Raw genomic sequence first — 22875 nt, 5'->3', positions numbered from 1 at the left:
GTGATAAAATATAGTAGTAGTTCCCTTGTTTTACTATTGTACTTTGAATATGAAAGTTTAATGATGTTAAAACTAGCTTATTTCCAAATGTCAAGGATACATAAAGTGTTCAAATAATAGTTATAATAATAATGGCTAACACTAACAAGTATTCACTGTGAACCAAGCAGTGTTCTTAGCACTCTACATAAGTAACCACATGTAACCCTCACAAAAACACTGAGGTGGGTAATGTTCTTATCCTCATTTTACAGAAATTTAATAAATGGTTTAATTTATTTCCATTTTATCTTAAGTTTCTGATTGTACTGTGTAATTAAAATTCATTTGAAGAATTTGATAGAAAACATAATGCAAATCTTCTATGCTTTTTTTCTTTTTAAATAGAAGAGTCATGCCCTATCCTGAGAATAGAGGGACATCAGCTGACATATGACACCATAAACAAACTTGAAGTTTCAGGTAGGCAATATAATCCTTTGCAAAGTAATATTTTATGTAAAATTATCACCAAATGCTAGATATGGAATACATCATAGGTGAATCTTTGATACTGCAATTTAAGATCATAGCATTAATGTAACAATTTTAAGAATTCTTTTTATTTTATTTTATTTTTTTTTGAGACAGAGTCTCACTCTGTCACTCAGGCTGGAGTGCAGTGGTGTGATCTCAGCTTGCTGCAACCTCTGCCTCCTGGGTACAAGCAATTCTCCTGCCTCAGCCTCCCAAGTAGCTGGGACTACAGGCACATGGCTAATTTTTGTATTTTTGGTAGAGATGGGGTTTTACCATGTTGGCCAGGCTGGTCTTGAACTCCCGGCCTCAAGTGATCCATCTGTCTTGGCCTCCCACAGTGCTGGGATTGCAGGCATAAGCCACCACGCCCGACCCATAAAAATTTAAGGTAGATGATGTAGAAAAAATTCTGAGAGCAGGGCTCTATACGTTTAATCTGTGATCAACAATACCTCAACCTCTTGGAGAAAAAAAAATTATTTATAATTATAAAAGTTGTGTCCACTGTAGAAATTTTGGAAGAAGAAAAATATTTGTGAGAAGGAAGATGTCACCACCCAGATAAAGACAAGATTACCATTTTGGTAATCCTTGTTATCTTTCCTTTGGTAAATCTTTCTTATCTTTCTTTCTCCTTCTTTTCCTCCTCCTCCTCTTCTCTGTCTCCCACATAAATGCTAATGAGTGTGTGACACACACACAGTTATAATTCTTATATTACATTTCATGTGTACGCATTTCCTCTCATCAATACACATTTCTTTAAAGCATAATTTTGTAAAAGGCTGCTTAGATTTAAACTGAATGGCTGTACTATTTTTAATCTAATTTTCTTACTTTAGACATCAGAGCTTCTGCAATGAGTTACTCTAATTTTTACTTAAGATAATTCCTAGGTCAAAGGAAATTAAAATTGAGTTTTTTTGAAATATATTCATGATTTTTTTTCTAGAAAAATGGCTACACGTTCTATATGCAAAGTGAATTTCATTCTCTTTTACCCTAAAAGGAGAAAAATAAAATCAAGAAATTTTGCTGATCCCAAGCAGCAAGATTTCATTTGAAGTAGATCAATTAATAGATAAGGGCAACACAAAATCCTGTTTAGAAATTAACATTTCTATTAGTTTATTAAATTGAATCATTTGTTACATTTTGCAGGTTTTGATCTAGGAGACAGCTTTTCTCTAAGACGTGCATTTTGTGAAAGTGATAAAACCTGTTTCAAATTGGGAAGTGCACTTCTTATTCGAGACACTATGTAAGTAAAAAATTATTTTCCTTATGTTTAATAATACTCCATAAATTATTTTCTAATGAGATTTCAAATAATTTGTTTTAAAAATAATTTCTCAGTAGCATCATCCTCACTGGAATGCAGTGGTAAGTGTGTTGTTAATGTATTTGTTGTTTATAAAAATCATTGCAATCTAATCTTTACAGTGTAAATACCATTTATATGTATAGAAAAAGGCACAATCATTAGAGAATAGTAATTAAATCCATTTCTGAGAAATATTGTTTATGTTTAAAGTAGACATAACCAATATTAGGTTTTTCAATGTAAACATTAAAACATAAGGCACTATATAGATTCAGAGCCAAAAGACTGATATTTATTGTATAAATTTTTAGATTTTCTATGATGCTTCTTAAGTTAAAATAAAAGAATTTAGCTCTTAGGTGTTCATCTTATCTATTGTACAGAGTACATAGTAAATAAAAAGCTGTTTTGTGCTTTTATTTTTGGTCTTGATGCTCATTTAATTTTAAAATAGATTTACCAAAGTTTTCCCTTACTTTTTGTTTCTTTTTTCTACAGATACACTTAAGAGTTAAAAAAAAAAATCACTTTCCATTCAAATAGTGACAATTGGTCAGCAACCATACAGGGCAACAATGATTTCCCATATAGTTGGCAATAATTAAAGGAAGACTTGATAGTAATTCAGAAAGCTGAGTTATCAGGCAGGCAGGTAGCACATATGGTCGGGATAATTATTCCTGGAGTCCAAGATGGAATATTCGCATGTATGAATATACTGCAATAAAAACCCATCAAAATTCTACTTGGCTTAATACGCAACACAGATGCTTTTGTGTGAAAATATGTATGTATGTTTTCACTTCCTGGGCAGTAGCCTAATATTTAAGACAGACAAGATTGTGGAGAATCTCAAAATTTGAGTTCTTAAAGGGAAATAGCATTAATCATCTCATTGCCCTTGCTCAGACGTTCTGTGTAAATGTGGTTCATAACCTACACTTTTTCCCTGAGAAAAGTTTCTTTCAAACCTATTTGGTGATACTTTTGGTAATTTTCATTTAATGACCGAAATGGTTCCTTAAAAGTAAACTGCTAAATACTTGGTAAGAAACAAGAATATTAAGGAAGGAAGGAATTTCAAATCAGGGGATATAACGGGCGATGGTTAGGTGGGACACTTCAGCCGATGTAACTGTATGGACCTGTGCTACGGCGGCCGCTGTTTGGGTGGTCTCATAAGCAGGCATTAAACTCTCAGGGCACAGCAGTTTCATGCTTAGGTGTGCATATGCCATAAAGAAAAGATGAGAGGCGCAGTATTTCTTACATGTATATATTTAGATGTTTCTTAACTAGTAGTAGATAACTTTTATTAATAAATTTAAGAAAGGTGATACATTCTGTTTAAAAATTAAGATGCATTTTCTCTCCCCACCTTCTTTCGGATTTAAACCCCTGTAATTCTGGCCAAATGGCAAAAGGATTTTGGCAAAAGGAGTGAAACCTTTTAAAATTCATTGGACTACATGTGAGAAGACTTAGCTAATTTTACGTAGCTACATTGGAAAACTTGCTGCCACATTTAGACAATGCTATTTCTTTTTGAATTTATATGATTATAAATATTAGGCAAGACTTGGGATTTGTTTTCTGAATTTTGGGTTCTAAATCACTGCCCAATCCATGGGTAATGAATGTAAGTGAATTCTCTGGTTCTGTGGAGCAGAACCTGGTACCTCCACAATAGGAAACCAGAGGTATCTGGTTGAGCTGCCCAGTGAGTATCAAGTAGCTTGGCTCATTTCCACTTACATTTCACTTGTTGAGCCAAGTATGCCAGGATGCTTCTCTTGCATGATGCCATTTTGATTTTTCAATGAGACTGGAGTAAAGTTGCAGCTATTTATATATTTGTAAATAAGCTGCTTTGCACAGTCAGCATGGGAAAAGGCAGATACTATTTTATAGTATTCTCATATATCTTTTATATGGAAAATGGGGATGCTTTCTGTGTCTGAGCTTCCTTTTATTGTTCTGGCATATCCCAGGTGAGGTTCATGAGAGGAGAGACCTAATGAGTACGTTGGTCTGATACCTGTTAGGCATATTCAATGCCTTGAGCCTTGCTTAATGTAAAACTTCCAAAGACCGCTTTTGCAGGGGCCTTCCTGATAGACATCTGTCAGGTCCACAACACAGGTACTAACAAGGGTAAATCGTGAGTCTCAGGCAAAATACAAGTCACCTTTTATCTATGGATAACAAGGCAGTAACCAAGAGCTTCTGCCCTGGGCAATAGTATCACACCTTATCAGTTGTCCATGGTTCTTTTGGGTCCTGTAACCGTGCTAAAGTTATAGGGAAGCTTATGAGAGGCCACACAGACAGCACATATGTTTCCTGGAGGAGGGTCCCTTCCCCGGCCATTCCCCTACCAACGGTTAATTGTGGAGGCCACACTTTAAATTTCCAATGAGTAACTTGTAAATTATACTGCAGACTCTCCCCCCAGTGGGCCACAATAGCCAGCCATCTACAGTGAGGGGCTTGGAGGGTCCATGGCCAACACCAGGTTTTTTTGTTATTGTTTCCCTACTTTTAGGGGTGTTGGGGTAGGCAATAACAGATTACTGTTCATCCCCATACCTGGTTGGAGAAGGTCATCCTTCCTTTCATAGATCTGGCCACATGGCCTGGCCCTACATGGGTCAGTGACTAACTAGCTAATTCTATAACTTGCAGGTAATGAACCACAAGGTTAAGCCTTGATAAACTGCCCAGCATTGGTTCAGATTACCACAGGTGTCACCTCCTTGGTGATCACTAGCTACACTGCCTTGAGTTCAACTTATTAACTACTTTATCTACACCTGGTTTTAAACCATATGTTGTCAGTGTTAGGCTGGACTGCGGCAGCAATCAAGGCAGCAGCAGTCTTCTGGCTAGACCTGTGTGTACACCATGCCCCATCAGGAGTGGTGGGGGTGCCTCAGGCTCCATGGCCTTATCTTGCGTTAGGCCTATAGGCTTCAAGACCTCTTGTAAATCTGTGCTAAGGGACTTGTACTCAGCATACTTCACTGCTGCAAGTAGGGGCCCCACTTCGCTAAAGTGGATGTCTGCACCTTCCCTATCCAGGGGGTTGTTACCCATGAGTGTACCTACCACACTGTTGCGTACACTCTGCATGATGACTATATCCCATTCTGCCATGTTTTTATGAGCCTGAAGGGCAGCATAGGCACTTACTAACTGCTTCCCAGTCCGAGGCGTTGTTATCCATGAATGCACCCATCCTGCTATTACTAACTGCTTTTCTATCAAGGAATACCAGAGCTCAGCTCCCTTCCATAGCTGGGACCAAAAGCCTACTGATATTCTCCGGTGCTCTGTGCGCTGCCATAGGCCGTAACTGAAACTATCTGTGGTCACATGCACATCTAGCTTAAATGGGCACCTCTTGTCAACTACCTGTAGGGCTTATGCCTGCTAATTATCCTGCTTGGCTACCAGAAAGACTGGCTCAGCAGCATCATCCCAATCCTAGGCAAGGGGAGCATTGCCACTTCTAAATCTGTAAGAGAATCAGAGGTTAACATAACAGCATTAATAAGATCATGACACATGGTGGGGCTATGTATACAGCCCCGCAGCAACACTGTGAAAGTCCATTGTCAACCTCCCATCAAGGCAAACTGATGGCCTTCTACCTCCCTGAGGGCTGCCATAGCAGTAGTCACTTCATGTAGGCAGCAGCCCCACATATGGGGTGAGAACAGCAGCTAGAGAGCCAAAATCACTCGGGGACACTGAGCCCAGCACAAGATCCCTCATGTGGGAGGGAAAGTGTTCATCATCTGGCCCCCAGGTATTCAGATCAAATGGTCTGCTTTATACCCATCTTCCAGAGTATTTGCACAAAATGAGTATATGATTGCCATTTACTCACAGTTTCTAGTATCTCTCCGGCATCATTCCAAACAGTCCGTATGGGGCTGCCATTAGCCACTCGATTAATGTGTGTTCACCATGCCCTTGTGCCAACCATCAGCACAGCTACAGCCACTGACGAAAGGAGGGGTGAGTTGTGATAAAAGCCAGCTTTTTTTTTTTTTTTTTTTGAGACGGAGTCTCGCTCTGTCGCCCAGGCTGGAGTGCAGTGGCGCAATCTCGGCTCACTGCAAGCTCCGCCTCCCGGGTTCACGCCATTCTGCTGCCTCAGCCTCTCCGAGTAGCTGGGACTACAGGCGCCCGCCACCACGCCCAGCTAATTTTTTTGTGTTTTTAGTAGAGACGGGGTTTCACCGTGGTCTCGATCTCCTGACCTCGTGATCCGCCCTCCTCGGCCTCCCAAAGTGCTGGGATTACAAGCGTGAGCCACCGCGCCCGGCCCAAAAGCCAGCTTTTCCATCTCGGAGGTGGAGCAAGAAATGCTGCCAGCCCCCTTGTCCCAAAGACAGAGTAGCCAGGCGGGGAGGGGCACTGGGTGCTACTGACACTGTTACCTAACTCTCACAACTCGATGGGTGTATAAGCACTATAAGAGGTGTGTTCCACTACTGTGGGGGGCTCCAGGGCTCTCCACTGGGTTCCCATCAGATGGTCATGTTGTACCCTTTGACAGATCATAGGGTGAGCCCGCAGTGGTGGAGCCCCCTCCTCCTCAGGATCAGACCAAATGGGGACTGTCCAGCCTGGAGGATGGGCTCAAGGTCACACTAACAGCTGTTGCTAAGTCCTGTTCCAGGCTGTTTATATGGGCCTCCAAGTGCCCTGCTTGCACCTGAAGGTCCCTCACCCCCGGTTCTGCTTCAAGCTGTGCACTTGGGTCCCTAGGCACACAGCTTGTGCTGGGAGGTCCCTTACCTGTGGCACTGAGCATGTATTTCACAGAGTGCAGTCAGAAATGCCCATCCAACTCTGCTGGTGCAGGTGCGTTCCTTCTTGGTGCTGCGTGCTTCCAGCTGCCTCGGTGCTTTCTCCACACTCACAGGAGACCTATCCACTGCCTCCCACGTTTCCACTGGGGCCCATCCAAGCAGCACCACTGACACCAGGTACCACAGCCCATGCTGCAGCCACATAGCCAACCCGGGAGCCTTCAGGGGCCAAAGACCCACTCGCCTTATCCTGTCAACTATGCCAATTGTCAGGTCCATGACTATGCCAAATGTTATGCTGGGGTCAGGTTCCAGCTCATGCTGAGGTCTGAAGGGAGTGGGTGGGTGAGCAGAGGGCTAAAAGAGCACTTGGAGGGCTGTAGGCAGGTGAAAGGTAGTTTTATTCAGCAGCTCTCTCATCAGCAGCTTACACACACTAGGTCTCTCACACTATTCGCCCTGTCTTGGCTGCTTCATCCGGTGGGTCCCACACACAGCTACATGGACAGCTCTCTCTTCAGGGTCAGCAGCTTAACTGTTTCTCTCTCTGGGCATGAGTGAGCTGAGCTGTGTCCTGGCTCCCCACTGCTCATCTGCAAAGATGGACAGCTTTGACTCTGTTTCTCTGGGCGCAAGTGCACTTGTACAGTGTCAGCAGGGCAATTATACCTTTCACAGACAATAGTGGCATAGGGCCAAGGGATGGCCTTCCCATGTTATGGCTACATGGTTTTGATAACAAGTGGAGTTATACGCCTGTGCTCTAAACTCACCGAGTCACTCTGGATGTTTACCTCGGCCTATCCTTGACCAAAGCACAGGTGTGTTCCTTACATCGTTGTACACTTAGAGGTGGCACAGGCTCAGGGGATATTTGAGGGGCTTTATGTGTTTTGTTGGCTTTAAATTCATGTCCGTTTCTTCAGTATTTATGGGATAGCAAATGGTAAGTATTTGGGGGCTTTAGCAGATTCTGGGTGGCATGCTACCTAGTTCTCTAGAGTTATTTGTTTAGAGGAAATTTTCTTGGCTTTTTATATCTACAAGTATCCCTAGTTATTTAAAAGAGGTAATTCATTATTTTTATACATATTGAGAGCTATAGCAAAGAAGATTATATTTTGATTATTTTAAAATTGTGTTTCGGCAGTTATCAGGGGAAATTGGTAAAATATTGAGTAAAAACAGATAAAAACACACACAAACACACATACTATGGAGTACCTTATTTTCTTGGCATAATGTAGTCTCTATCTGGCTTCCATTAGTTGCTTCAATAGAAAATTCAAATAAAATGTCTTAGTATTGAATATTTTAGATGAATGTTGAATTTCTACATGCTGTTGTTTCTGAAGGAGCAACACACTCAGCTTAACTGGCCGATGAAGAAATTGATTTCAAATGTACCAAGGAAGTGAGTTTTCTGATTCGTTGTTTAATTCAAGTATGGTAAACAGCCTTATCTCTTAGGCTCTTGATAGCTACTGGCTGTCTGGAATGCTATGTTGAGAAGGATTCTGGGGCCATAGTGGGTTTAGAGATTAAAGTGCTATGACCCATTAAAAAAGGGAGGGAGGAGTGAGCATATGTGTTCCATATGTATAGCGTCTCTGAATTAGGATGATTTCTGTAAGCTGCTGGCTTTTGCAATTGAAGCAGTGTCTAAGAATGAGGGGAAATGAGGCTACGTGTGAAAAAATAACACAGATTAAATTTAATACGATTTATGAGCTTGAATAATATAGCTAGACACAGTGACATAAATGACATATATGATCCCCTTAGTATTTGTTACAAATAAATAAATCTCTAGTGAAGGGGAGTCTTCTTTATCTGTGTCTCTGTATCTCTCTAATTCAATTGGTGTCTACTTTATCAAAGTAAAGACAATTTAGTTTCATAGCTTTATGTGAGAATAAGAGGTAGCTGGTAGGAGCTATTCTAATTTATGTTTATGGATTTATAAACATATTAGCAAGTAGGAAACCCAAACTATAAATTTGGAAGATGTGTAATGTTTTTCAGAAATATTTGAACTCTGGACTTTAACAGTTCCCTTGAAAATAATCCAAAATGTGGACAAAACTGTTATATGTGTTGTAGCATGATGTTTACCTTGTCTTTTCTACTGTTGAATGATTTATCCCATGGGACTACCTTTTCTACACGGACTTTTACACTATCTTCAGATTTTTATTATTATTATTAGTATTATTATTATTTATTTTTTCTTTTTTTGAGACTGAGTCTTGCTCTGTTGCCCAGGCTGGAGTGCGGTGGCACCATTTCGGCTCACTGCAACCTCCGCCTCCTGGTTTCAAGCGATTCCCCTGCCTCAGCCTCCTGAGTAGCTGGGATTACAGGTGCGTGCCACCACTCCTGGCTAATTTTTGTATTTTTAGTAGAGACAGGATTTCACCATGTCAGCCAGGCTGGTCTCAAACCCCTGACCTCAGGTGATCCACCGGCCTTGGCCCCCCAAAGTGCTGGGATTACAGGCATGAGCCACTGCACCCGGCCGATTTTTATCATTATAAATAACACTACAACATACAAGAAAGTTGTTTTTTTCTGTATTTAGGATTATTTTCATACAATTGATTTTTAGAAATAAAATTACTTGTTCATATTTAGGGATCTTGATATATACTACTAATTATGTTCAATCATTGTTTTCTCCATGTATTCTGCATATTTTCCAATATCTTCTGTAGCACTAGGAATTATCATGTTAAGATTTTGTGTTTTGTTTAACTTAAAACTTGTGCAGTTACAAATAGAAGCTGTAGTTTACTGTATAATTTTCACAGAAGTTCCTAAAATATTTCTGTTTTGCTAAAGGGTGAATAAGAGGTAGCATTTGGTAAGTCACTGAAATGAATGCAGTCTAGTCTAGAGCTTATCCTTTTACTCAGCAAGCATTTGTTGAGCGTCACCATGGACCAGGTACTTTGCTAGGTTCTGAGCTTACATTGGTAAAAACATGTGGATCTAGTCTTTCCTTCCTGGAACCTGCTAGAAAGATACACAGTGCAAGGAAAAGCTACACTTCCCCCTTGCTTTGCCTTCATAGAAGGCAACTGAGATGTATTGCCTTCTATTGTTCAAGCTTAGACTGTATGACTCAAATTTCACCCCTTATAAAGACTAAACTTCCTTAAGCATCACGCACAAGGCTAATTTTCAATGTTTTCATTCCTTCCCTCTTAAGGACTATTTTGTAACGCATAGTTCTTCTTTGAGTCCTCTCCAAGTTCTCAAAACAAATTCAGAGGCTGAAAACTTGTTCAGAACTCTGATATCGAAGTGTCTACTTGCTGAGTGTTTTAGAAGGATTACTTTACGATTCCATTAAGCTCTAGAGAATGCCTATTTATGCATCCCTTGGGTTTTCATTTGGGGCATTCCTTCATTGTGTAGATAGGAATTTTCCTATATAAGGATAGGTGACTTATTGCAAAGTTGTCCAGCTGTTTTTATGAGATTGTATGACTGTTACACATGATTATGTCATCACTGTATTTCTTTCATTGCAGTTTGGCATACCAAGAATCTGAGGTTAGTCATTAAGTCATATTTTTTTTAAATGGAAAGAGCATATACAAATATTTACTTCTCAGTAGTCAAAAGAGCCTATTTTATTTTTTCTAGAAAATTCAGAATTGTTAATAGGCAGCAATAAATTTCTTAGTATAGAAATAGCTATTAAGATGTAATGTAATATGAAATATTATTAGTTCAGTATTTTTATTTACTGATTTTGGAAACATTGGATGTTATCATCATCAAATTTAAGTAAGTTGTGATTTTCCTCTTTCAGATTTCATATAATTCAGTATTGGGAAAAGTGGAACATATCAGTAATTAATCATATGTGTATAAATTCTACAACATTCATATGACTTAAAGTTTTTTCTTGGACTTGAACATTCATTTATTAGCCAGAGAGAAATAAGTTTGTTTAAAAGGTACAGAAACGTTTTAAGTTTAATGTCTATTTGTGAACATTAGTAGATAAAATCTTATAAAATTAAAATATTTGTGTTTCACATGAGTTAAAATGGAAAAACCATAAATCGATTTATATATTTAAGAAACTAAAGTTCTTATAGTAAGAAACAATAATATCACTATTATTGCCTTCAAAGAATGTATTCTTAACAATTCAATTACCCAGAAAAGCCTCACATAAAATGGAATGAAAGTGAGAAGCTGCAATTCATTTACTAACATCCATTTTCTAGCCTCAAATGTACATAAACTTTCTAAGGAAAAGAGGGTAGGTTCTCATTTCTGAGGAAAAAAGGAGTAGTTTTTCACTTGTCTTGTTGAAACACAAGACAGAACATTAGTAAAGAGTTTGCAGAAAGAGGTATAAGATACGGTTCTTGGCCGGGCGCAGTGGCTCACGCTTGTAATCCCAGCACTTTGGGAGGCCGAGGCGGGTGGATCACGAGGTCAGGAGATCGAGACCACGGTGAAACCCCGTCTCTACTAAAAATACAAAAAAATTAGCCGGGCGTGGTGGCGGGCGCCTGTAGTCCCAGCTACTCCGAGAGGCTGAGGCAGGAGAATGGCGTGAACCCAGGAGACAGAGCTTGCAGTGAGCCGAGATTGCGCCACTGCACTCCAGCCTGGGCGACAGAGCCAGACTCCGTCTCAAAAAAAAAAAAAAAAAAACAGACCTTCCTTTCTTGCCGCGAGTGAGAGATATCTCTCCCTCCCTAGAGGCAAGAAATGACGACAAACTTAATTATAATTATAATTATAAGCATACAGTTAATGCTTTGAACGTTCAGTGGGACAAATATAAGGACAAAATCCCTTATATTTGGGATGATAAAAAAATATCTTGAAGACTATGGGATTTAAACTAGGCTTTGAAGACTGAAGAGACTACTGAGAGTCAGAGATGAATCAAGTTCTGGGGAGAGGAAAGACATCTAAGGTGAGGGAAGGTCCTAGGAGGTTAAGACATGGAAAAATCCAATAAATATAATTACATGAGATAATTTCTATATGAGAAGAACATTGACAATCCAATTTATCCATATCCAAGGTGGCAGGCAGTTTGATTTTCTCTGATGCTCACAAACATTACATAAGCCCTGGCAAAAATTTTGAAGAACTGATATACGATTTTCCCCACAACATCCAGATGGCTTAAGTTCTAATGAAAGTCTACGGTCATTCAAAATAGGTAATAGGCCTCTCATATTGTATCATATAATCGGAAAGGTATTATTTTTCTTTAGACTCCATTGCTCACATCAGAACTCCCATTCTTTGGCCAGGCAGGAAATTGTTCAGATACATAAGCCTTACAGGGTAGAGATTACATCCAACTGATTCATGTTTGTGTCCCTCATGGTACCTGACACACAGTGGTGTTTAGTGCTAGTTGAATTGATATGATCTTAAGTTTAAATTGAAGGGGTGTTTGAAATTTACTGGTACAGCTACTTGCATATTTTAGGCAACCAAGAATTTCTTTTCACCAGCACCTCAAAAAATAAGGCACCTTACCTCTAATTCTTGTACTAGATCTTTTCACCAAAGAAGACTTAAGGACAAGGCACATGTGACTACCCAGTTTCCAACAATGATAATTATTCTTATAATACCACCTTATATTTATGAATGTTATATGATTTACAAAGTCATTTTGCCTTCTTGTATCAATGGTACCACAATGACTTCTGTGATGTAGTACTTTATCACCATTTTATAGATGAAAAATGAGGTTCAATGACATTAAGTAATTCACCTAAAATTTCAAAAATAATAAACAGTTGTGTCTAGAACTCAGTTCGTCTGTCTCCAAATCCAGAATTAATTTCTACTTTATTATAACTAATTACATGTAAATTATCTTATCTTGTTATGTCTATATGCCATTTACTTTGATAGTAGTGAGGTACCAGCTAAATGTACTACTTAGGAGTCATAATAAAGCAAATGTTCTCATAAAGTAATGAAACTAAAGTGTTCTATTTTGATAATTACTTGGGCCAGTCTAATAGGCATTGATTAATCTACCTCTATTGTTGGATTATATGTTAGATTTTTTTCTTTTTCCAATCATTCTTTTATCCAGTGAATCAATCTTGTAAGGGACAGCAGAGCTTTTCACTTGGTAGGATTGTGTGAATGTATCTGTGCAGTGTACACTGCAGGTTTTCAGAGTGTACAAAAGAAAGGCATGTAAGCATGTACTTCAGTCCTATCTTTAATCTTAATTTGGCTCATAAAAATGCTATGAGGACTAATTAGTTATTATCCTTAGGTGGTTGCAAATGTGTTGCTTTTATAATGGTTGTTAACCTACAAATAAGCATGGTCTTAAATTTATGAATTAGAGAATTGACCTTAGTAGTGCATGATGCTTTTTTATACTAGTGCTTCAGCATAGCTTTATAACAACTCTAAAGATTTTTCTGTAGGCGGATTGGACTCTGTGTATCATAAAATAGCATTAAATAGTCTAATCCTCCTTCTCAGACACAATCAGATTGTAGGATATAATTATAATTTCAATAATAAACTTTGAAATCTATGTCAACCAAGGAAGAATAATTGTGCCAACTGATAAATAATTACTTTATTGTCATTTCAATTCTTTCAACTTAGCCACAGATGCTAATTAGAAAATAAACATGGTAGCAGAAAAAGTATGCTTATGTTATTTTATGTGATTCCTGTAAGTTTCCTACATCTTGTTCATTATCTCATTTAGGTCAGCACTTATGTTTCCTAAGACAATTTTTTTTTCCAAATTAGGTGACATTTTAATAATTTTAGACTAAAGTAATAAAATATTCAAATAATTGACTTGATTAATTCCTTTCACCATGACTATATCTAAGTAATTTGGAAACAATCATAAGTTCAGTGAAAATGTTAATATGAACACATGTGGTGATGCCATGCAGAATTAACATCTGGTTGGTTGAATTTGAGACTGAGTTGACCAGATGTTTTGTGTTCAAGTTATTTTTCTTATTTGAACAATCTCAACTTCTTCTCTCTACTTCATAATTTCTTAGTTTCAGCTGTTCTCCCTGGAGGCAACCCCCCTTCTTTCAAAGTTTAACCCCTTCACTTGTGCTGTTAATCCTCTCCTAGCCAGCCTCCTCTAAGACCTTGATCCACCCATGATCCCCCTGCTCTTGGGTCTTCAGTGCTCCTCTCCACAGTATCCTGGCCTCTTACTCTACAAATATATACTTAATCCTTCCCTATTATAGAAACATTTTCCCTGGGCAGTCCCCTTTACTCACAGACTTCTTAAAGGAACAATGTTACTGTCCACTTTTACTTCTTCACACATCCCTTAGCCCATAAAATCTGACTAGGACTTCTTGAACACTATGGAAATTTCTCCCTCATAGTTGCCGGTGACAGCTGTCCTATCTCCAATGCCAGCGTTGACCTAGGTGTTGCACTAAACTTCCTTTGTGAACCCATTTCTGTCTCTCTCTATCATACCATGCCCACCTTTTCTGCCCATTGGAATCCTACATATCCTAGAAAGCTTAGTACACATGCTACATTCTACACTCAGCCCTCACTAATGTCCTTCAAGTTTCCTTCTTTTTTTGGTGGTCCAATACCACTTTTTCTATAATTCTTACATAATTCTGATCTCATTCTGACTTGTGTAATCTAAATGTTCTCAGGCCTCATTAATATGTGTATTTAAGTGATATTATATTAACATCAATGCGTAAATTGATATGACTTCTACTTTCTACATACATAACTGCTTAAAACCTACTCTTGTTATTTCTGGGAGCCCCAAAAGTGATGCACATGTGTTCATGTTCAAAAGCAGATATGCTTTTCTTCTTGTTTTCTAATTTTCTTATCAATGCATGTTGCCATTGCCATTGCTGGGAGTTCTCTCCATGAAAATGCTGCTCTGTGAGACCCAACCAACCTCTGCTCATGGCTGCTCATTCTTGGCCCACAGGTGCCAGAGTTACCCTGTGGCTTATGACTGTGTGAGGTGTGCATGTGTGCTTTGGAAGGTGGTGGCAGAGATCTAAAGACCCCTTCTCTAACTGTCCCCTGGGCCCTGAGGCAGTGTATCTTGGGCACAGAGCCTCACAGAGTGTTTAATAAATATAGTCCTATCAACTCCTGGCTCACCATCATTTGTGAGGCTCAAAAGCCAGTAGAGGCCAGGCACGGTGGCTCACACCAGTAATCCTAGCACTTTGGGAGGCCGAGGCAGGCAGATCGCTTGAGCCCAGGAGTTCGAGACCAGCTTGAGTAACATAGCAAAACCCTGTCTCTACAAAATACAAAAAAGTTAGCCAGGTATGGTGGCGTATGCCTGTAGTCATAGCTACTCAGGAGCCTCAGGTGAGAGGATTGCTTGAGCCCAGGGAGGCTGAGGCTGCAGTGAGCCCTGATCATGCCACTACACTCCAGCCTGAGTGACAGAGTGAGACCCTGTCTCAAAAAATTAAAAAATAAAAGGTATGAATACTAGGCAATTCTCTCTGTTATCCTCATGTTTGCCTCTCTCTTCTGATTTACCCACAATAAGAATGTAAAGTTTCTTTTGGTTAAGTGGGCTATATCGAGAAAAAATATTTTATGATATATTGTCATTATTATTTCTATGTTCAGCTTTGATGCCAGTGAAAGAAGAAATACTAACAAAGTATTTCATTCAGTTTCCAAATGATAATAAATACTATATGCTAAACCCTGAGAATTTAAGGATTAATAGACACAGTCCCCTCCATTGAATTATTTCTGTTTGGAAGGACAGGCCAAAAATGAGCTGTTATGGAATGTAATAGCAATTTTTAGATATATGTATGATAAACTCTGAGAGAACAGATAAAACCAGGAAAAGCTTCATAGAGGAAGTGAAAAGTTGATCCTTGAAGTGTGAATTTACCAGGTGAGCCAAGGGGCCAATGTGTGTTGTGGTAGTTAGAGGGAGCATCATGGTAGTTTTAAAGGTCAAAGCAATTTGAGGAGTAGTGAGGAATCCCATGTGGTTAATGAACACAGGTGAGAAGAATGTCTGGAGGTGGAGAAGACTTGAAAGTGTGGGCTGTTCTGAAAGGTCTTACTTGCTGGCATGAGAGGTTTGAACTTTATTCACATTTAAAAAAAAGTGGAGGTGTAGTAGCAATAGCACTACATGCTAGAAAAAAACAGCTGAGTGCATATGCCATTGGGAAAATCGCAGCTTTCAATTAGGTCTAGGACCTCCCAGGCTGATCCTAAAGCAACAGTTGAGCTCTCGGACCCAAGGATGCTTCAGAATTTAGAGGACCTTTTGGGGGCAGGGTTGGGTTTAATCCAGGGTTAAAAAAAAAAACCTTTCCTGGCTGAGGGACACCAGAAAAAACTAACCTTCAAAGTATCCTCATTTCTAAAGAGCAGACTATCTAATTTATCCTTGGTTTTTGTTATCTGGATGGCATCCAGTAGGGGGACTTGTTTTCAATGGGAAGTTGTTTACAATGCCACATTGAACTAGTGCTAATCAGATCAGGCATGAGATTATTAGAGAGTCATCCAAGCTTTGTTTTCCCATTAACAACCTATCTGCCTGAATCCCCTCAGCAAACACAAAAGGGCTAAGATTTCAGAGTCTCTATGGCTGTGGAACTCCAACATCATGACCCAGCCTGGGAGGAAGGCATTTCAGACGAACCCTCTAGGCCCTGCTAGCCAAATTGCTTGTAACTGACAGGTGATGGTGGGTGTCAGCTGGGAAAGAAATGACTTACTATAAACTCCAAGCATCTCTCACTTCACTCTCAGGAAATGTAACTTGTATCATATTTCTCTTCCTGGAAGATATTCAGCAAGTCAGAGGCCTCACTGATACTTGTAAATACGGAAGTTCTTCCTAAACCCTGCCTCACACTTATTCAGAATGGCAGAATTAATTTGGAAGCCAGTTCTTGATATTTAAAAATAGATTTTTTTCCATTTAGCCATTTAATTTTCTAAGCAAAATTAAATAAATAAAGTTTGGTCTTGTTAAATAAATAAATGAAGCTTAGTCTTAAATATGATCTGGAAAATTCACTCTAGCTCTATCAAAATAGCACTTTGCTTTCAAGGCTTATGCTTTGAGCTGGTTGAAGAATTACCTCCGGAACCACTGTAATCAGTAATTAAACTTTTTAAACACTTTGCTATGTGAATGTATCTCACACTCAATTTTTAGAACATCATTTATGAAATTAAATTTCTCTAGAATAATAATGACATCTTGCTTTTCAGTTTATGAGCACTGAAATTATAAAAGTTTCTTCCTCTTTGTTCTTTTTTATATTTTAGTTCTTGTCTTGCATTCCTTATTATTTATTTAAGCAAAAGATCAAACAGGAAACTGGTAATCATGAATTTTTCTTCCTAATCCTTTCTTGTTCTGTAGCTTGGTTTTATCCTTTCCTTTTTGTGTATTTGAAACCGAACTGTTACTACACAGAGATGTAAGCATATTACAAACTGTGGTTCTTTTAGGAACACTGAACAAAAACATCAAATTTGAACTTGCTATACAATGAAATTGCTAATTACTTAATATACTAATAAGTAAACAAATTTATGAGCTTCATTATTGTCTTTATTTTTCTTGACAACAACCCACCAGGGCCTAGTCACGGAGAATAAATGCAACCTACTGTCTGCTTCTATCTCCCCATAAAACAACTGTCAATAAATATGAGCATGTACTTTAAAATAGTGAATTAATTTTAAAATTTTCTGCTTTTCCCCAATTTTGTCATACTTAAAATGCTAACCATCTGGAAGGGAGTCTGAAAAGCAAAGTTTATCCTCTTAAGGCAGTTTTTATTGGCTTCTGATTAATTGGACAGCCGGTAATGCTCATTATTTGTTCAGTTGATACCCTCTGTTCCTGGGAGACCAGATACTTCACCTTCATTAAGTTAACTTTGTAGATAACAATGGCAGGCCCTGATTTCACAACTCAGGGAATGAATAGAATGAAAGTTTACCGTATGCCAGGAAAACCATAATGTAGTATTGGTGCAAAAGTTTCTCTTTCTTTCTGTCATCATTTGAGATAGTCACATAATCATTATTTTCACATTTTAAGAAATTACTTATCTTCTAGTTAGGTTACCACTCTACTGTTGTTCTTCCCAAAGTATTAAAATCCCAATGTATTACTTTTCATTAGGAAAATAAATACAGAGGTACTATTTATCAGAACACTTTTTACCTTTCTTCACATTACCTAGTTACTAGTATAAATACTGTTCTCATAATTTTCACTACCATTTCCTGAAAATTACACTCATCTTTTTTTTTTTTTTTTTTTTTTAGACAGAGTCTTGCTCCGTTGCCCAGGTTGGAGTGCAGTGGCGCAATCTCAGCTCACTGCAAGCTCTGCCTCCCAGGTTCACGCCATTCTCCTGCCTCAGCCTCCCAAGTAGCTGGGGCTACAGGCACCCACCACCACGCCTGGCTAATTTTTTGTATTTTTAGTAGAGACGGGGTTTCACCGTGTTAGCCAGGATGGTCTCGATCTCCTGACCTTGTGATCTGCCCGCCTCGGCCTCCCAAAGTGCTAGGATTACAGGCGGGAGCCACTGCGCCCAGCTTTAAATTACGCTCATCTTTAAGGAAATGCTTGGTGAACCATGGCACATGTTTACCTATGTAACAAACCTGTGCAGCCTGCACATGTACCCCAGACCTTAAAATAAAAATAAAAATTAAAAAGAAAAGAAATGTTTGGTGAAAACTTCTAAGTTTTCTAGAAAATGATCTAAGGAATTAGAGAGAAAATATTCCTGATTTGTTTTCAACTTCTTTAGCATGGCTATCTTTTCCAAAATCCAATAGGCAGTAATTTCTATTTTGAAGTCATAACTGTGTGTTTTGTGATACTTCCTGATCTATGCTCAAAATATCATTAGAGGAAGGAACTGTAATAATTTACCTTTCAGGGCTACTAGCCACATAGGATGTGCAAATGTCAGAATAAATACTTTGCTTGGAGCCCAAAATATGATTCATTGTTGTTGTTAATATTATAGTGTGATTGTAAACATTTTATTTATTCATTTCTTGAAATTAATATATTTACTTATATCCCTCCTTAATACTTAGGAAAATAGAGACATTTTTCCCTTCATAGTGCCAAAATACTACTTTTAAGTCAGGTTGGTAATGATGAGGGGAATTTTATTCTTAACTAAAAAAGAAAGCTCAAAAAGATACAAGCAACTTGATATATTGGAAGAAACTAACCTTGGAATTAAAAGTCATAAGTTCAAGTTCCAACCTGACCTTTGGCAGAGTAAAGGTGAGGTAGTTATTTAACATCTGCAGCTTTAATTTCTCATTTATGAAGTGAGATGATTGATCTAAATTACTATCAAAGTCCCTTTCAGCTTTAGGAGTACAGAACTACAGGAAACAATGATGTGTGGTTTCTTATGACTAACACATTTCCAAGGACTTGAAGACTTCTATGAAGACACTTTTGATGAAATATTGGAGCAGCTATTATATTTTGCTTCAGCCTGTAGAGATTTTAAACTTCTTTCTGAAATTAAGAAACTGATGTGTTTGTTAAGGGACTTCTTTTTCTATCAAAGTTTTTGATTAACCTGCTTTAGAATCACATAGGATTTGACTTTTCCATCTGTTGTTTTCCTGATGAATGTGATATAGCACAGTCTCATAAGGCCTCCATGTTAAGGCCTTATGCAAGATAACATAGATTTTACGCTGATCAACATAAGTGTTAAGCACCTACTAGGACGGGTTATAGGCATCATTGTCGATTTTCATGAATGGAACAAATTTTTATGAATGCTTCCTATATGCAAGGTACTAGTCTAGATGCTTGATTTACAGCCACAAGACTTGCAGGACCCTGTTTTTGTGGAAATCACATTCCACAAAATGGGCAATAAATATGTAAACCAATAATTCTTAAAAAGTCAGGTAGGCACAAACCTATGAAGAAAATAGAACAAGGTAATGTGTTAGATAGTGACTAGAGTGAGGACAATCTTAGACCGTTCAAGGGAAGTGATATTTGAGCTGAGACCTGAACAGTAAGGAAAAGCCATCTAAATCAAGGGTGTCCAATCTTTTGGCTTCCCTGAGCCACTTTGGAAGAAGAATTGTCTTGGACCACACATAAAATATACTAACAGTAATGATAGCTGATGAGCTTTAAAAAAATCACAAAAAAACTCATAATGTTTGAAGAAAGTTGACAAATTTGTGTTTGGGCTGCATTCAAAGCCATCCTGAGCTGAATGTGGCCAGTGGGCAGCGGGTTGAGTAATCTTGATGTAAATGAAGACCTCTGGGAAAGACTGTCCCAGGAGAGGAAACAGGAAGTACAAAGGCCCAAGGTCTCAATGAGCCTAGTGTGTTCAAGGAACAAAACTCAAGTCATTGTGCCTGGAGCCTGGGTGCCACACAGAGACTGGAATAGGAGATGATGTGTCAGAGGAAGGCAGGAGTCAGATCACATCATACCTTATGAGTCATGGTCAGAGAAATGCATCTTATTCTAGGAACCATGCAACACTTTTAGAAGGTTATATAAGGGAGGGACCTGGTGTGATTTTAAAAGCTCATTCTAGCTGCTATGTGCAGGCCAGACTGTAAGGAAAGGCAAAGAAGGAGGACAATCAGGACACTATAACAGGAGTCCTGGGGAGAGATGGTGGCCGCCTGGGCTAGCATGGTGATAGTGGAGATGGAGAGAAGTAGCCAGAGTCAAGATCTGTTTTGGTGATAAAAACAGTAAGGGCTTGGGGTGGTGGCTCATGCCTGTAATCCCAGAACTTGGGGAGGCCAATGCAGATGTATCGCTTGAGGCCAGGAGTTTGAGACCCACCTAGGAAACATGGTGAAATTCCATCTCTACAAAAAAATACAAAAAATTAGCCAGGCATGGCTGCATGTGCCTATAGTCCCAGCTACATAGGAGGCTGAAGTGGGAGGATCACTTGAGCCTGGGAGGTTGAGGCTGCAATGAACCATGACCACACCTCTGCGCTCCTGCCTGGGTGACAGAGTGAGACCCTGCCTCAAAAAAATAAACCCATAAAACAAAACACAAAAACCAATAAGACTTGCTGATGGGTTAGCTAGGATGGGGGATAATAAAGGAAAGGCAGGAATAAAGAATAACTTGCAGGGATTTGGGTGGGGCACCTGAGTGAATAGCCATGTCTTTTACTGAGATGTGGAATCCTTGTGGAGGAATGTGCTGAGGCAGCAATATAAAACGTTCAATTTCAGTTATTTAATTACAATGCCTTTCCCCTCTACGTGGAGATGCCTACTAGGGACTTAGGTATGTAAGTCCAGAGCACAGGAGAGAGAAATAGACAAAGTTTATCTTGGTTGCATCTCACATCCCCTCCTTTTTGGAACTTTCCTCCCAAACTCCCACTGCCTTAAGGTGACACATTTGCTGCCCAAGACTCAGCATCTCATCTTTGTCTGTCTAACTCAGGAGAGCTTCCTGCTCTGGATTTGTTCTCTCTCTGTGTCTTCCCTCTTAGAACTTCTTTGCTTCATAGCAGTCCCCACAGATCTCTGCTCTGTGCTTTCCAAGGTGAGAATTAATTATTAGACAGTTTATTAATAATGTGTGACTGACTTTTTGGGACTATCTCAATATTAACAGAGCTTGTGTTTTATAAACACAAGGATTTTCCAGACAGGAAGAAAGCTCTAAAAGTAGACAATTAGATGTTTTGGCTTGTTAGTGAAAGCAGTTCATAGGAAGAATGTTGAATGTACAATCTATTTAATAACAATTATACAAATATAGAGTGATCAAATGCTTCCTCTATCTCATGCCAAGATCTTTTCTGTAATACAGAAATCTTTTAGGTTTTATTCTGTTTGTATTTCCTAATGGTTTTAAGTAAATTTTGACCAGAAAATAAATTTTCATTAATCAGGTAGGAAAAAATCTAGAGAATGAAGTTAATATGGAATTTGGACAAATATAATTCATTCTTAAAGTCATACAGTGGAATTGCTTCAGAGTTAATAAAATGTTATTTTTTATCCAACTCCATGTATATTACTACTAGTAACTTTGTAATTAGATATTCCGTTTTAAGTAAATGGGTGAAATATTGTCATAGGTATGTTTTTATTTGAAAGTTTTTTGTTTTGCTTTTTCTCCTAATGCTTCAGTGATTTACTTATTATAAAGGCTAGAGGTTGGGAGTTCTAGACTTTTGCAACTTAATTTTTACCTACCAAAATAGAAGAAATAATATTTGTTAGTGCCCTTATCAGTTTTTAAAGAATTTGCCTCACCGCCAACATATTGAGGCATATGGCCTTTTAGGTGTGTGAGGGGGTGCAGTATGTGTCAATTCTCTGTCATCTCTGTCCTTGAAGAATATAGGGATAATTTACAGGTCACATCAGAGGTTAGGGTTATTTTTCCCAAGATGGGAATAGTTGTAATTTTTAAAAACCTGATCATCAGCACAATTCAGGCCCCTCGTAAAAACTGAGAAAGTAGAGAAAATATAAAGAAAAAAATAAAAATCTTTCTTAATCTTAACACCAAGAAAGAAACATTTTAATGTTAAGATTTTTATGAAATAAATTTTTTATTGGGGTCAAATCCTTACTGGCGGTGGTTCTGACACCTGGACACTGCTTGTATTATAGTTAGTCATTTTTAAGGAGCCCTATTTCTGATCCCCTGGTCACTTCCCCGACATTTCATATGGTTTTCTTCCATTTTATGATTAAACAGAGGGCTGCTGTACATAGAGAATGTCAGAGAGCAGATGCAAGCTACATTTTAGATTTCTGCAACATTGAAGTGAATTACAAGTTTAAAGGAATCCAAGATATATGAATTACAAGGCTTCAGAGATACTCCAGATTACATCTAGAGCTGGCTCCCACCCTCAGAGGCCAGTGTGAAGTGGACTCCCAGGCAGCAATTTTCCCTTGACATGCTTGGAGCACTTCAACCAACTTTAGTTTGACTGTATGATGTTTAGTGAGCCATATTTTTAAAATATTGATTTTATATTGAACATTTTGTTAATCTGATATACTTGTGCCATCATAGGCCCATGAATTTTTAGATGACCTTAATTAATGTGTAGAAAAGTAGACAATTTAAAGTATAAATTACACTTAAATTTCACTGAGTCTAGGCTCTTCAAATGTAGGTTAGTATTAATT

The 22875-nt window shown here is 38.5% G+C and overlaps 1 protein-coding gene across 1 annotated transcript in view; it reads left to right on the top strand.

The window, feature by feature from the left end:
* COL19A1 (collagen type XIX alpha 1 chain) overlaps window positions 1–22875 on the top strand; it is a 337609-nt gene that overhangs the window by 32026 nt on the left and 282708 nt on the right. Inside the window, exons 3-4 of the mRNA XM_032154149.2 lie at window positions 388–462; window positions 1681–1780. Of these exons, the coding sequence (XP_032010040.1) occupies window positions 388–462; window positions 1681–1780 (175 nt within the window). The remainder of the gene's footprint in view (window positions 1–387; window positions 463–1680; window positions 1781–22875) is intronic.

This window comes from Hylobates moloch, unplaced genomic scaffold (genome assembly GCF_009828535.3).
Source record: "Hylobates moloch isolate HMO894 unplaced genomic scaffold, HMol_V3 SCAFFOLD_2, whole genome shotgun sequence".
In the NCBI taxonomy this organism is placed as follows: Eukaryota; Metazoa; Chordata; class Mammalia; order Primates; family Hylobatidae; genus Hylobates; species Hylobates moloch.
The sequence above is the reverse complement of the archived record's forward strand: the minus strand, read 5'-3'. Positions and strand labels throughout refer to the sequence as shown.